Source organism: Pelobates fuscus, chromosome 3 (assembly GCF_036172605.1).
Source record: "Pelobates fuscus isolate aPelFus1 chromosome 3, aPelFus1.pri, whole genome shotgun sequence".
Classification (NCBI taxonomy): Eukaryota; Metazoa; Chordata; class Amphibia; order Anura; family Pelobatidae; genus Pelobates; species Pelobates fuscus.
In genome coordinates, this window is record NC_086319.1 from 106,724,974 (window position 1) to 106,741,948 (window position 16,975).

At 40.7% G+C, this 16,975-nt stretch overlaps 1 protein-coding gene across 1 annotated transcript in view; it reads left to right on the forward strand.

Annotated features, from left to right (window-relative positions):
* Positions 1–407: 407 nt before the first annotated feature.
* Positions 408–16,975, forward strand: part of RBM27 (RNA binding motif protein 27) — a 55,459-nt gene continuing 38,891 nt past the window's right edge. Inside the window, exons 1-5 of the mRNA XM_063445248.1 lie at positions 408–699; positions 10,776–10,894; positions 13,651–13,808; positions 14,398–14,480; positions 16,514–16,731. Of these exons, the coding sequence (XP_063301318.1) occupies positions 641–699; positions 10,776–10,894; positions 13,651–13,808; positions 14,398–14,480; positions 16,514–16,731 (637 nt within the window). The 5' untranslated portion in view covers positions 408–640. The remainder of the gene's footprint in view (positions 700–10,775; positions 10,895–13,650; positions 13,809–14,397; positions 14,481–16,513; positions 16,732–16,975) is intronic.

The window sequence follows — 16,975 nt, forward strand, 5'->3', positions numbered from 1 at the left end:
ACTGATTCAAGTTCACGGAGTTTCGTTTTAAGCCCTTAAGGACACATGACATGTGTGACATGTCATGATTCCCTTTTATTCCAGAAGTTTGGTCCTTAAGGGGTTAAAAAAAAAGATATCGGAGTTTAGTGAATATACCCCCCACCACCACCACCACCACCACCACCACCACCACCACCACCACCCCTACCACCCCTACACACTCGCCCCGCCCCCTGAGCGAGCAGCCCCGAGAGGCACGCGCCGCTTTGCCACACAGCCCTCCAGCACCTTCACCATGCGGCACCGCCGCCCCTCCCACCCGTGACCGGCACAGGCTCCGCCCCCTGCGGCCCCTGATTGGCCGCCCGCCGGCCCGCTCGCGCCCGCTGATTGGCTGCGCGGGGCTGTCCGTTTACCCAGCTCACTGTAGGCCTCGCTGCCTGGCTAAGTTGTGCTTCGCTCGGCCGGTGTGAGACAGGATCCGGAGAGAGCGAGAAGGCGGGATTCGGCCGGGAGTTATTGGCTGTTACCGGGGAGCTGTGTGGGAGTCTGTCAGCGGGCCGGGACTCGGAGAGAGAGAGGGGGGAATAATGAGCGCTGGGATCGCGCTGCTGTGTCGGTAGTGCTGCCCGTAGGCCCTCCATAGCCAGCCGCAGACATGCTCATAGAGAATGTGGACGCTTTCAAGACGTGGCTGGCAAAGTTACTGGACCCCATGTGAGTACCTAGCTAGCTACCGGGGAGCAAGCACGACGGCCGTAAAGTAAACCTGCCTGTCTGCCCCCTGCCTGTCTGCACGGTGTGGCCTTGTGGCAACAAGTATTGGAGGGACATGGCCAACTGCAAGGCCACATATGGAATCAATAAGTTTATTCCCAGGGCCTGGCCAGTGAGGGGGTCAGACAGACACACTGCATTTTATGGACTCTTTATATAATATTGTATTATTTATCACATGTTCATGGGCTGAAAAGTGCTGCCCTGTATGTGGGATTCTGGTGCTGCAGCGTGAGAATTCTGGGCTGAAAAGTGCTGCCCTGTATGTGGGATTCTGGTGCTGCAGCGTGAGAATTCTGGGCTGAAAAGTGCTGCCCTGTATGTGGGATTCTGGTGCTGCAGCGTGAGAATTCTGGGCTGAAAAGTGCTGCCCTGTATGTGGGATTCTGGTGCTGCAGCGTGAGAATTCTGGGCTGAAAAGTGCTGCCCTGTATGTGGGATTCTGATGCTGCAGCGTGTGAATTCTCTTATAAAAGTAGCTGCTTTTCAGATATAAATTGGTCTTACATTTTGCAGCTTAATAATTCGAATTATTCTATGTATTGCTTTAGCTCCAACCAGTCCTCGTGGCCCACCAACCAGGATTTATGTATTTTAATTTTTTATTCCAGTTGAGGTACTGAAAACCTGGACTGTTGTTGGGTCTTGTGGTCTGGTTTGGGAGCCACTGTTATGCAGTATTTATTAGTGATATTTGACCAGGGAAACACTAGACGTGGAACCACTAAAAGCAAAAGGGAATTTAGTCCCTAATTTGATTTTAAGATTAGGCACAGGGGTGGGCAACCTTTGACACAACAGATGTGGACTACATCTCTCATTATGCTCTTACAGCTGTAATGCTGGCAAAGCACCAGTGGAGTTTTAGTCCACAATATCTGGAGTGCCAAAGGTTGCTTTCCCCTGGGCTAGGGCTTAGTAATGCCAATGGTATTTTATAACTAAATAGAACATTTCCTAAAATAATTTACATCGTAAAGACAGAGCTATCCAGCGTAGGACTGCTGTATGTATGGTTGTTTGCCAACTGCATACTGCTTTCCTTGATTTATACAACTTCCATCCTCTATATACTAATGGGAAGTACACATGAGTAGTGTGTTGGTGGATCCCAGGGGAATTTACTTGATTAGTGAAATTATTAATGCAGGGTCTGAATTATGCATACTTAAGGACAGTGCTCATAATTTGCTACCCATCAACCTGCTTATGGTAAGGGTACCGGAAAAACATGGTGTATCTGGCCATCCTAGGTTTGGGTCTTGACTTTGCACATAAATTGTAACCTGTTTTCTTAGTAGACATGGGTATTTATTGTTGTGGCATGTCTAAGTGAAAAGCAAATGTTGTGTGGTGAAAGTAACATATGGTGATTTTGGAGACTTATGAGAGAGAAATATCATAAGACTAGGTAGATGATGAACTTTACATAGAGCGAAGGTGGCCAAAGATAAGACCCTAGCTCTATGTAAAATGTAGATGGCAAAGCATTCTGGAAGTTATGTTTCGACAACAGCTGCAGGAGTATGTTTTGGATGTCCCAAACATAGTGGTTAGTCAGTGTGCATTTAACAGAGGCCAATTGTTGGGGAGTCAAATGGTTGTCTGGAATTTTGTGAGTTAATTGCTGTTCGTGGTTCTGATAGGTTGATATTAATGTAGATCTGTTATTAGTCTATACATTAGGAAACTATCACTGAGCCACTATTGTGGGTGTTTTTTGTTATACAAGTGACATATCCTGTGGAGTGTATTGTATAGGTCAGAGCCCAAACTTTCCACTTGTCCACTAGCCATTGGCGAGTAAACATTCAGCCCGACCAAGTGCTTCTGTGCAGGAAATTACTAGAGAGACTGTTTTCAAACACTATCCGACCAAAGGTGCATGTATATGGCTGTCGTATTCTAGAGGTAGGTGTGAGATTTGTATTTTTTTATTTTCTTCCAACTTTAAATTTTTTTTTTTAGCTATTTCCTCTCACAGGATGAAAGGGTTATTATATTAGAGAAAAAGTTTGAGGTTACAGTTGTCCTTTAAAATTTTAAATTGCTTACCAGTTTGTGTGGGTTTCGTGTTTGTACTGCCACCCTTTCAATATGTGTACAATTGTAATCCTGGATTTATGTGAGTAAGGTGTTATGCTTAAAGTGGAAATAATTCAGGTTTATATTAATGCATTGGAGAAAATATACCATAACTGACTGTGGGACAAGCATCTAATATTAGTACATTCACCATAGCGACAAGTTGAATGTTCCTTCTGAATTCCATGATAAATACCCCATCCTCCTCTAAAATTGCATTATTCCTTTAGTATTGCAAAATATATATATTTTTTAGAAATCTCCTCCATAGTATGCAAATGTGTCATATCACCTGTGAGTTTCATGCTGCATACTGCGTGTACTCTAGCAGATTACAAAAAGGTAATCTGCATAAATAGAATATTCATATAATATTTGAAACATTGGATAAAACTATGCATACTAAGTTGTTGTTTTTTTTTTTGTTCTAGTACAATTATTCAGTGCCTTATATCTGTCCACCAGATATTGTATGATAATTATGTCCACATTTTAAACCAGGTTTCAGTAAAGACGTAAACGAATTAAGGTATTCTATGATAATCGGGTCCATATTTTAAACCAAGATTCAATTAAGATGTAGACCAATTCAATCTAAAAATATTCAAAGAGAAAACAATGGCCCACTATGGCATTTAGAAAATGTGTGAAATTGAGTGAGACTGTGGAACTGCAAGCTGTGTTGATCGTTTTATAGAAAAAGCAGTAAAAAAATAAAGCAAGTTAGCCTATTCATGGCCATATGAAGTTAAAATTAACAAACCAAACTCTTATTTAATAGTTGCCATTTAAATTAGTGCGTGTGTGTGTTTTTATGTTCGTAAAATGTGGTCGGTCTGAAACTTATGTTAACCTGTTTCTGTCATATGTTTTATTTGAACTGTTTCTTCGAGGAGCGCTCAGATTCTCATAACCACTACAGCACTTTGTAGTGGTTATGGTGCCATTGACTTTTTGGGGGCAGGGGTCTCCTGATACCATAACCACTACAGTGTGCTGCAAAAGCTGTGTGCTGTTCCTGCACTTCTTTTAATAGATGAGAGCATCAATATTAAAAGTAGCCAGTCCAGAACTGGCTAGTGACCCTCCCCCAGCCCCTCGATGACATGGTCGGAGGTGGAGTTACATGTCCGGTAGCAAATTTAGTTAAGCTCTGTATGTACAGTTATTCATAGTGAAACACTGCACATACAAACTCCAGCCACCATGACTACTTTAAATCACTGAAGTGATCAAGGTGCCTGGAGTTACTCTTTAATACTTAAAAAGTACAATGCTCAACTTCAAACAGAATTCGTTGATGCTTCAGTGTGTCAAAGGGTCTCTAGTAAATTTATTGAGAGCTGCAGCTTGGACCTCTTTTGAATCTGATGTGCACAAATGGAAATCTATTGAAATAGCACGTGAATTCAATTTAGGATCTTGTCCCAGAGTGTTGTAGTGAATTTAGTTTCCAGCATTTCCTTGCACAGTCAAATTGCTAGTAAATAACTATATTTAATACCCTTTTATGCTGTATATCATGAAAGTATGAATCTGCTTCCATCCCTTTCTTATCAGTTAGAATGGAACAAAATTAGGGAATCCTTACAGCATATGGGCTGGGATTGGATGCAGAATAATTTTAAGTGAGGAAGTGTTACATCTGCAGAAAGGGACACTATGGGTACCCAAACCACTTAATCTCATTGCACTGCCCCTGTCCCCTTAAAGGGACACTATAGTCACCAGAACAACTACAGCTTATCAAATTTATTCTGGTGGGTAGAATCACTACCGTCAGGCTTTTTGCTGTAAACACTTTCTTTTCTGAGAAAATGTAGTGTTTACATTACAGCCTAGTGATAACTTCACTGGGCACTCCTCAGATGGCTGTTAGAGATCCTTCCTGGGTCATGGCTGCCTAAAATGCATCCAAACATTCAGTACCTCCTCCCTCTATGAGGAAAGTTCAGACACTGAACTTTCCTCATAGAGATTCATTGATTCAATTCATCTCTATGAGGAGATGTCGATTGGCCAGGGCTGTGTTTGAATCATGCTGGCTCTGCCCCTGATCTGCCTCCTTGTCAGTCTCAGCCAATCCTGTGGGAAAGCATTGTTATTGGATCAGGCTACCACTCCTGATGATGTCAGCAGACTGCTTGTTTTTTTTCTGAGGCAAACAGCATGCAGATCTACAGCTTCAGGCTTGAATACAGTAAGATTTTGCTATATTTATGGAGTCATGAGGGGCCCAGGGGGGCTAAATGGTGGTTTTAACACTCTATAGGGTCATGAATACTTGTTTGTGTTCCTGACCCTATAGTGATCCTTTAATCTTGCAATTTAAAATTGCAGTTTTAGAGTACCTGCTCCCTGCTGTTTCACAGATTTAACAGAGTTTGTATAAGGACATCCAGCATCTTGCAAGACCTGATAAAGCATTGATTCAATGCTTTCCGATGGGGGAAGGCCAAATACGCGTGGCGCATGTGCGTTGGGATCCCCCTCGTGATGACGTTGGCATAGCCTGCACTGGAATAAAGGATTTTGAACTTGTTCATTGTGGGTGGGGAGAGAAATTAGTCAGAGGGACACTACAGTGTTAGGAATAATACAAAGCAATATACCTTTATTTGCTTGTTATTTTATTGTTTTATATTACTCTCTTGGTTACTATATTTAGGGTAAGTGGATACCCCTTCCTTAATATTTTGCTATTGGGTTCCACTCCCTTAGTACCTGGAGCTTGTGGATTATTTTATCCTTAATAAAAATATTCTATACTACGACAACTTCTCCATCTACTCTTTGGAAATTCGCTAGCCTGTATAGGCATCATTGAGCCTGCTATACAGAGCCTGGGACGGCTCTGGTAAATGTGAGTGGTATTCCTTCTTTGTTTAGTTTTTATTTTTATATAACAGTTTACACTATGTTGTGTTATGTATTTATTTTTTAGATTGCATTTTGCCATCTCTCAATATTCAGGTTGTATTTTATGTTTTTTTACTACCACTTCATTTTTGGGGTTGTCCCTTTTAAATGTGATTTTGATATATACTGTCTATTTACATAGAGAAAAAGGGGCATAAGTTATAAATGACAAGTAACTTTTAATGCTCCCATGTTACTTTCTATAGCACCTGGCAGTTAAAGTTACCTAGTGCGGTGTCATTTTGTACTTGCGTGCAAGAGTCCAAAGCAGATTTGCAGACAGGACACTATACAAACTTTCTCACGCATGCCCAATGATACTATAGGCATCTCACTACACCTTGCTCGAGAAGATGCCACCATGTTTCTTAAGATTAATGGGAAATGGCACAGTACAGCCAAGTGAAAACTCAACCTCCACATTTCTCCATAGTTGGACGTGTACAGAAAGCCCTCATCTCAGTTTTTTATTTTTTTCTTGTGTGTATATTTTAATTGTGTTAAATTTGATTCGCTGTTTTGCTGGCAGGAGCTATGTTCTATTTATATATCAAGCTAAAGATGGTCTTGTAATCCACACCTTTTGTGCATGACTAGTTCACTCTAAAGGAGGATGGGATGTTTGTACTTGGTATATGCACGTTTAGTGCATAGGGCAAAGCGAATAGAAATTAATTCCTTGTGAGTTTGCCCTGGACCCTTCATGGTTGCAGTGGTGAGTAACTTTTTACAGCCTGGCTAGTAGCATAGGACTTGACATGTTAAATTGGCTGTGTCACCATTTGGGGTCTTTACATATTTTGCAATGACCCCTGATCGTAACTGCTCCACTTGCAGTGCAGTGGCTGCTGGGAAATATGAGTTTTATTCACCTGACTCTTTCCTTCATGGACATTGCCATCTTCACCTGGTCGGTCCTCTTCAGCTCCTGGCACTTCTCCCAGGAGCACATGTCAAAGTGGTACTCTTGCTCGTGCAAGAAGTCCATCTAGGATCACTTTGTCTATCACAGATAATATACTTAGTAGTCCCTAAAACACATTAACAGTGTCCATGATCAGGCAGGAAATTATTATATGGACGTAATTAAAGAACTATTATAATGGTGGGGGGAGGGAGTGATATTATTTTTACATAGTTCAGGCTTCATGTGAATGTTGTAAAAGCTGTGAGTGTTATAACCTCATAATGCTGTGTCACAACATTAAAGAGGCTCTGTCACTGTATAATGTGCAATGTCCCCTGACATTCACATCGCCAATCTGGGGGCAGGGAAAGTAAAGTTTTACTTACCTTATACTGCCCCTCACAGGCGTTGCCTTCCACGTCAAACCACTCTTCTTCAACTCCACTTGCCAGGGGCCAATGTCAGAGCTGTACTCTTGCTCGTGCAGGACCGCGTTATATTCTCTATAAAAATTATTTAATCTCCCTACAGCCGTCACTGGTGACAGCTCAGGGAAATAAGCTTGACAGCTCTAGCTCCTCCTTTTTGTCAAGCGTAGTGTTAAGAGTGCCTGTCAAACGGTCTGAGTGTGCTGGCAAGCAATACATAGAGACCCCCGTAGCACGTAGATAAAATACTAAGACAATGTAGTCCCTACTCCGTATATCTTTTGACTGGATTGGAATTTCAATGAAAATCCAACACCGTCCATATGAACATGTCCTAAAGATTAGATCTTTATGAAATACTCATTTTGGAAGGATTTGACAGTGCCACTTTAAACACACATATTTACTAAACTAGAGAATTGTGAAGTGTTTCATAAATATAAACTCTTAGTGAAATACTCATATTGATATTGACTACCTTGAAATTTCATCCCAAAACAATCAAGATATAAGACAAAGTAGGAAACGTATGGGGAAAAAAAGAGCCTTCCCTGTCAAGCTTTTGTAATTTCTCACAACCATCAGTAGCTGTGCAAAACAAACATTTTCACACATCAAGAGTTGGTTGATGTTTTGGCCTAACATTTCTAGTTCCCTTGTCATTTCGTCACAGTTCCCAGTTTTGTGACCAAGTCCCTTAATCTTTTACTAGAATTCCGACTTGCATTTATTAATCTTGCCCAGGTTTTGCATGTGGTGTCTTCATACGACACCTAAAGCAGGTCAGTTTCTCAGTGAAGCTAACCATGTTCTTCTGCAAGGGCTCTAAGTGAACTAGCAAACAGAGGAAAAGTGTTTGGTTACTTTTTTTCCCTTTCTTTCACATATGCACAGCTCTTCCACCTTGACTTATTTTGCCAATGTCCATCACAAGGTGTTTGCTTCATAAACCCTTTTGTTTTGGTTTTTCCCTGCTTGAGTGCACTGAGCATTGTCACACTGAGTTTTGCACTGTCAGCCATTTTTGCCAGTGAACATTTCTCAACTGACTGATTTTAGCAATTACTTGCTAGACTTATGTTTAATGAATTGACAGAGCGTTTCTGCATGGGAAAATTCTATTTTACTATAAAACATATTGTCATCTGCAAAAACACCAAATTTAAAATTTAGTCAAATGATACTTCCTGTTGCAGGCTGTGGTTTATAATGTGTTCATTAGGAGTTCATAGAATCAACTCTAGTTTGCAACATTTGCAGATGTGCATTTAAATCATGAGCAACTTAAAGGAACACTTTAAGATCAGGAAGGCAAACATGTATACCTGACCCTATAGTGTTAAAACCAATATCTAGCCCCCCCCCCCCCCCTTTACCCCCCTAAATATAGTAAAATCTTACTTGTATTAAAGTATGCAGTTGCTGTCTCTGCCCCTGATATGCATGCTTAGCTGACATCATCAGACATGATTGTGAGCCAATCACAATGCTTTCCCATAAGATTGGCCAAGACTGTCAAGGAGGCAGATCATGGGCAGAGCCAGCACAAGTCAAAAACAGCCCTAGCCATTTGGCATCTCCTCATAGAGATGCATTGAATCAATGCATCAGTGTGAGGAAGGTTCAGTGTCTCCATGCAGAGGGTGGAGACACTGAATGGCAGTGCTGCAGCTGCACACTGTGCAGCACTGCCCCAGGAAGCACATCTAGCAGCTATCTGAGGAGTGACCAGTGGAGTTATCACTAGGCTGTATTGTAAAATTTTCTCTGAAAAGATGGTTTACTGCAAAAAGCCTGAAGGGGACTGATTCTACAAATACTACAAAAAATCTGTAGTTATTCTGGGGACTCTAGTGTCCCTTTTAAAGGCAAGTCCCTGAACTGTCATATAACTATTCCCATGATGCTTTGCCAGCCTTTAAAAAAAAAAAAATTAATAATAATTTAGACCAAAATACACTTTGTTGCTTAGACCTCAGCTCCCAATTTACCTAGGAAAAGTCAGTGTGATTTTAATGTATACACTGGAGTATGCATATAATTATTATGCAACATCAATGAGTTTTGTAAAGTTATAATCCTGAATGTGGAGGTTTTGAGTTTGGCTTTGGCACATCACTAATATATTAGCTGCTAAATCACACTTATGAGATATAGTCAATTTTCCTGACTGTCAATCTGTTGCACAATACAATCTGATGTTTGCATTAAAGGGGCATTACTCTAAGCCTGTATATCTTAAAGTGGCTCTATCACATTGCAAAATATTTTGATTGGTTCTCGTGAATCTTTATGAATCTTCTTGTCTGTGTTGGAATTGTTTTAAAGCCCATGGTTGTCAAAAGGGAGAGCTTCCGCTGTCAACATCTGTCAGTTTGCCTAGCTGTAGTGGATGCTGAAATACGGCCGTTTTTCACAGGTTACACTGACTTGGTCTGTGGAGTCCTGTGGTCTTGCAGGACCCTCTATAGACATTAGTATTGTACTCTCACACATGCATAAGAGTACAGCACTTATGTGGCTCCTAGCATATGAAGCTCCAGCAGCTACAAACATAGCCTGCGGTAGGGGGAAGAAAACAGCTTTGAGGAAGTGTGACTACCCTCCACTGCACCACTGGGCCTCACCTCAAGCTCATGTATCACTTGCGGGGTTGTCTTTGCAAAATGTATAAAGGTGACAGATCCAGTTTAATTTAGTAGTTAAATGTAAATATTGGCGATTGTGGGGTACAGCAGCATGCACGTTTAGTCTTTCAGAATACTTCTAGTGCATTGGATTCAGTGTTTCTGTTTTAGAACCATCTGATTAGTGGAGTGTGGCGATTGCTGCGCATGCAAGGTAGGGCTCTAATGCTTCTCTAAAAGAAGCTTTTGGTTGCCCCAAGATCAACATCCAGGATAATCTCTTGCTTACGTGCAGCAATTTGGAATAAAAATGTTTTGGAGTTCTTGGCACACTTATTAATCTAGTGGTGCAATCTAAGGAATTAAGTACCCCACTGCATGTTATTTATTATAAGGCCAGTTCTTTTATAACGGTTTTAACACCTTAAAAAGAATGGTCACTCCCCAGAATTTTTGTTTTGTTTATTTATCCCCTTCGTTTACTATATATATTTTTGTGAGTTGTGACAAACCAAACGAAGGCAAGAAATCCACACCCCTTTATTCTGCAACTTGGCTTCTTATTCTTGGCTCCTGGTCACTGTTATAATCTGTCCTTTGCACCTGTCAGCATACAGAGAAGAGGATAAATTAAACAATCAAGCTATTTCTCCTCCTCATTTGCAGTGAATTTTCTGTGCCTGGACTGAGATAGATTGTGATAACATTTGGTAAATCACTACGATAAATTTGAAAATAAAATGGGAACTTTACATGAAAAAGGTTTTATGTTCTAGGAGATATTCACTGTTTGATTTAATGCTGTGGTTCCATAAAGTGACGGTTCGGAGTAGTGATGTCAGAGTATGCAACATATAGAATCTTATACTGGTGTGTACTTACTCAGGCATGGCTGGGTTAATGCTTTTTAGAATTTAGAAACTAGAAGTCAGTATTTCCACATATATTTGTGCTGAACAATCCCAAAGTGTTGATATTCTGTCATTGTTATACATAAAGTCTTTCCTATTTTAAAATTGAAACTAAAATGCTTGTTTCCTTTTACAACAGATGTGATGCAGACCCCTCGGCACTAGCAAATTACGTTATAGCTCTGGTAAAGAAGGACAAATCTGAAAAAGAGCTAAAGGCTATATGTGCTGACCAGCTGGATGTGTTTCTACAGAAAGGTACCAGAGGAGTAACTTGCCAAAATAATCTTGTGTCAAGCATGTACTCGTGTGTTAAAGAGGCAGTCCAGTCACCACATCACTGTACTGAACTGGTTAGGATGCAAAGAGTACCCTGGTAACCTCTCCTGGCAAGTAGTCAGACCATTTTCAAAAGGTTCGACACTTAATTTGGTCCACTGGATACTTCCATTCTGGCTTCCTTTTACAATATCACCAATGTGAAGTTTCCTACTTCCACATTAGTGCAATCCATTCTGCTGATTTGTGGACCAAATTCTGTCCAAATATGGGAGGAATTGGTATATCTGTTGCAGAAGGGACAATTCTGGATTAGAGATTATCACTACATCAGAAGTGGAGGTCTGACCAGAGGTGCTGGGGGCCTGGTTGAGTATCAGTCTTTTAAAATGGTTCTCAGTTTGTCTACTAGATAGGTTAGTTTTTTTTGTTCCTGGTTAGATAAGCCTAGGTGCTTTTCACAATTACAAATAGCATGTCTTACCATGTCCACTCTAACAAAGAACCGTTTCAGGAAGTATATAATTCATCACAGCGATAAATTGATGTACAGTGGAACCTTGGAACTCGAACTTAATCTGTTCCAGAAGGCTGTTTGAGAACAGAGTTGTTCGAAAAACTCAATCTAATTTTACATAAGAATTAATCTAAATTAGATTAATCCATTCTAGACCCCCAAAAGTACAGCATTTTAACACACATTTTACCGTTTAATACCTTAAATGCATAAAATCATACAGAAAACCTATAAACACAATGTAAATGAATTGAAAATTTAACTTCACTTTACCTGTCAGCTCTGTCTGCTGACAGAATGGCTCTGTTTGCTTTGTCTAGTGCTAGGAGGCTGATGCTTCATACCAACGAGGTTCCAAAGTGGTACTATCGATGTGAATGCTGTTTGATTTGATTCTAATACAGTTTTGATCTAATACCGAGACTTTTTTTTTTTTTTTACCTCAAATATTCTGTTTGAATACCGAATTGTTTGAGTAAGGGAGCGTTCCAGAACAGAGATTCCACTCTACTTGGGAAGCTGTTTTAGCACATTCTAGGACTCTAAAAAAAACTTTAGTTCATTAGATTTGATTTTTGCCTCCTATTCACGCTGGTTTTTTCTCCACCTTCAATCTTTTAACGTTTGTGCCAGATAACCATTGCCAAAACACTCTCTTTTCACAACTTTCTTATTCCGTGTACTCAGAGTACATAGTTGAATTGCTAGAATGATTACAGATACCAAGAGGACAGTGATTGGGATGGAGAAAGGTCAGTTTACAGTGATCTCTGGGCTATATTGTGTATCTTGACCAGCCTACTTTATGTCTATATCAGCAGAGTCTTTGGGTGTTGAGAAAAGGCTGAAGTTTTAAGACTCTCTTTTAACCTTTGTTATTGGCCTTTATGTAGTGCCAACATATCCTGCAATGCTTTACAATTCTTGAAAGGGGATATTTAGAGGTGAAGTAGGTCCTGCTCAAATGAGCTTACATTCTGTGAGGATATATTTCATGTAGGCAAATATGTATAGTTGGGTATCTTGCTGAATAACATACTATCCTTTTAATGTTATTGATAAATATTGACCTAACAACAATCTTTAAAATCGTTCTGTAAATAGGCAGTAACTCAATGTGCAATGTTTCATGGTTACTTTAACGGTCCAGGTAGACATGTATACACATTCTGGGTAAATATTGAGCCAGAAGATCCACATAATCATAAAGACAGGCCTCCTCTCCCTTTTTCCATCTCCTTTAAAGGACCACTATAGTGCCAGGAAAACAAACTCCTTTTCCTGGCTCTATAGGGTCTTTAGGTCCCTCCCACCCTCAGGGTCCCCCTCCCGCCGGGCTGAAGGGGGAGGAAGGGGTTAAAGGCTTACCTTTTCCCTCTTCTGATGTCACCGGCTGAATGCGCATGCGCGGCAAGAGCCGCGCGCGCATTCAGTCAGTCCATAGGAAAGCATTCTCAATGCTTTCCTATGGACTCTGGCGTCTTCTCACTGTGAAAATCACAGTGAGAAGTGCGGAAATGCCTATAGCGGCTGTCAATGAGACAGCCACTAGAGGCTGGATTAACCCATATGTAAACATAGCAGTTTCACTGAAACTGCTATGTTTACAGCAGGCAGGGTTAACCCTAGATGGACCTGGCACCCAGACCATTTCATTATGCTGAAGTGGTCTGGGTGCCTATAGTGGTCCTTTAGATTCAAAATGTTTTGCTACAATGAAAAGATAGGGGGGAAAAATATGAAATCCTCCTTTAATGAGACTTAAACAAACTAAAGTCCTCACAGTATTTTTTTTGCTGCAGGCCACAGTACCAAAAAGGAAGTAAAATTCAGGTCCATGTGCTATTTAATTGGTACAACTCAATATCCACTTCAAACGGTTTCTCCAGCCTGCTGTAGTGGTTAGCATGGTAGAAGTACCATGGAGCCATTCCATGCTAATGGGGCAAACTGTATTACATTTTTTTTCCTGTTGCCTGGTCTCCGCTGAAACAGGACATTCGAAATCCGACTTTTACAGAGCTACAAAAGCCAGATGCCGATCCTGCCACTTATTCTTTGATTGGGAGAGGTCTGTCATAAAAATTTGCACAGAATTTACATTAGCCAGCTTGGAACTCTGGTTCAGCTAGTAGTAAATATATGCATTGATGTTGTTTACCACATATTTTATGCACCAAAAGATACAAACTCCATTTTGTTTTCTTTAATCCTTCAGAAACTAATGGTTTTGTGGATAAGCTGTTTGAATGCTTGCACACTAAGGACTACCTTCCTCAGGAGGAAATATTAAAACCTGAAGTGAAACCGGAACGAGAAGAGGTAAAGGACGAGGTGGCCGAGAAACGCCACATGGCTGTATCAGCTTCTCTTCCGGTGAGACTATTCTTTAAAATGGTTTTGCTTGGTTTGTAGAGGTCAGGGCATATCCGTAGACAGATATCCCCCAACTTATTTGTTCTTTTATTTTTTTTTTAAACCCTCCTTTTTAGTATAGTAATTATGTTTTTCCAACAACTAATGTTGACAGACCTTCACTTCCGGTTTGATATAATACAATTGTGTGACAGATATTGGAATGTAATATCCTAGAGTGCGGTATGATAAATCTCAGATGATATGGCTCATTATTCACAGTTCAATGTATTAATCTTTTTAAGTATTTTATACAGCACACTGTGGATATACTTCCCAAAACAGTCAAGTATGTGTCTGTATGTTCTTCTTCTTGTGGATTTGGACCCCAAATTAGCCTGTCTTTTTTTTTTTTTTTTTTTTTTTTTTTTTTTTTTAGGATTTTCGTCCCTAGTCTGCTTTATATAAAAATATCAAGTAGAAAAAAAAGCTAGCTCTGAGATGAAACTCTAGAAGTTTTGTTTTTTCCTAGATCCCTTTGTTTGTGAAGGTAATGATGTATACCATTCAATGATAACCTGTGCTAATCAACATTTTTTTTATTTTTCAGGAAACCTTTGAAGAAGAACGTGATCTTAGGAAAAAGAAGCACTTAAGTCCCCAAAGAAATCGCTCTGATTCAAACGAGCGAAGGTATGCTCTGGCTACCCCTGGCTGACCTGTTGCTTGTTATTGAAGTTAATGATGATTATTTTTTTAGCCTTGCCTCAAGGAGGACTAGGACCCCTCTTGTGGATTTTTCACTGTCTTTATATTAACAAGTGCAGAGTCTTGAGACTTTTAAGATCCCTCTCACACCTCTTTCCTTAGCTGCTATCTGCAGGGAAGGCTTCCTTAGGCCTGGACTGTTGCAGACCACTGGCAGCTGTGGGGTCTCATACTCACTAGACTAATGACACTTGCTGAAGCAAATACACAGTACATGTAGGCGTTTATTCAGACAGACATTATCATAGCATCTATGCTGACTTTCTGTCTGCCAGGAAGGAGAGGATGCACAACTATAGCGTCAATTTATCCTTTGAATTCTTGGCCTAGCATGAAACTGTAATTTTTTCATTGTTAGGCATTTATAAACCAGGTCCCAGAGGGGGGCGGGACCTGACTTGTCTCGGGCTGGAGAGGCTCCTGAAAAATGTTGTCTCCTGTGGCACAAAAACTAAGTTTCCAAGCAATATTTGACTCCATGCTTGCGTGCCATGCCTGTCTAAAACAGTGTCTCCAAAAGACTATAATTATTCCCGTTACACCCCTTTGTTCCAGTTCCCTTGTTTACCCACCCGAGAGCTACGAGTCCAGGCTAGTAGATACCCAAAGAGCACGCTCTCTGGTGCGATCTAAGCGGAGATATCCACCAGAGATAGACGCAAGCCCTGGCCGACCCTCTGGAACTGTGAGTTGGATTTACAAGCCGCAGAGTCCCGCTGGCCTCCTGGAAGTCTGTGCCGGCCAATGGGAGATGGGCTACCTTTCAAACTGGTTTTGCGCCCTTTCTCACGGTTGGCCAGCGAAACACCTCCCTTCCCTGTGCACCGATTGGTGCAAGTTGGTTTGCACTCTTTCTCTCGATTGGCCGCCGCATGGTTTAGGCGCAAAGTTTGAATCTACTGGCCTAAACCAAGTGATTCTCTGGAACCGTTTTCAGTTATGTACAGAGCCTAAAGCCCAGACTTTATATGACGATTTCCTGGGCTCTGTACATCCGATCGCTCCACTATTTGCAGGGATCATACCTGGAACCAGGAGCTATTCGGGGATGTATGGCATGTGAGGGTGCGTTACTGTATGGTGTGTGTTTTTGTGTGTGTTGGCTTCCTGTGTCTGGGAGATACTATCCTCTCCCTGACACATCGACGTCGGGGTGGGCTTATGTTTTCTATTGCTGTAAATGGAGACCCACTGCGGGGAACTGTGCATAAATATCTGTGTATCTTGCCTGCAATAAAGAGTTCTTTTTCACCCTTCACAAAGTCTCAACTAGTGCTTGGGTGATACCACGATTGCCCTTCTGCAAGCGACTATAACCACTGCTGCCACCCCCTTCCTCAATTTATTTTTTTAAATTCTTTATAGTGTTTTTTTTTTTTTTTTTTTTGTTCTATACAGAAATAGTTGACATATAACAGACATTTGTGCTGGAAGAACATTGGTTTTACCCCAGAGTTGTTGCTATGTTTCGACCGTGCCATATACTCGAATAGTATTTCACAGATAAAGTACGCATATTATCATAACCTTTTATAACGTTATAATGGTTATAAAACCTATTTAACTAGATCGGGTACATGTAGATAGTACCCTAGTAAGACAGAATTGGATCACCAGTTCTCCAAGCGATAAGGCCGTCCCTTCATTATGATTTTAGGGAGTTATGCTAAGTGCCTATGTAGGTGAACATCCAATATCGTGGACTTGCTGCCTGCTGTTCGTTTGACCTTGTTTCCCGAAGTGGGTCATTAGGTACAAAAGCAAACTGGAATCCGTTCCCTCAAAGTGCGGAGAAGGTCCACCTGGGGTCAGGTGGGAGCTAAAGTTGCCCCGCCCCACAATTTAATTTCATATTTATTGAAAAACTGAATTCACAAAAGAACGCATCACAAGTTAAAGTTCATGTTGCATGCTTTATATTACATTTATTTTCATTTATCTTTTTGTGTTATTTGTAGGTCGCGAGATAGGAAGAGGGAGGATGGCAAATGGAGGGATTATGATAGACATAGAGACAAGTATGACTGGCGAAGGGGAAGAAGCAAAAGTCCACCGAAAAGCAAGTCTACAAATCGAAGTCGAAGCCGTAGCAGGGGTAGAAGCCGAGATCGGGAAATGGCACGAAGTCGAAGTGGTGCCAAAGGAATTGTTACACAGCAGGCCACCTCTCTCACACGTAAGCATGGTTTCACAAGTCTATTTTTAATAAATATATATATATATATATATATATATATATATATATATATATATATATATATATATATATATATATATATATATATATATATATATATACTGTGCACATAATTTATTTGAACAAATACTGTCATGCAAGCATACTGTTGTATTTCAAACATTGAACAGCCTAACCGTATAATATGCACAAAGGAAAATGTAGCACTCTCATTGTTACCTAC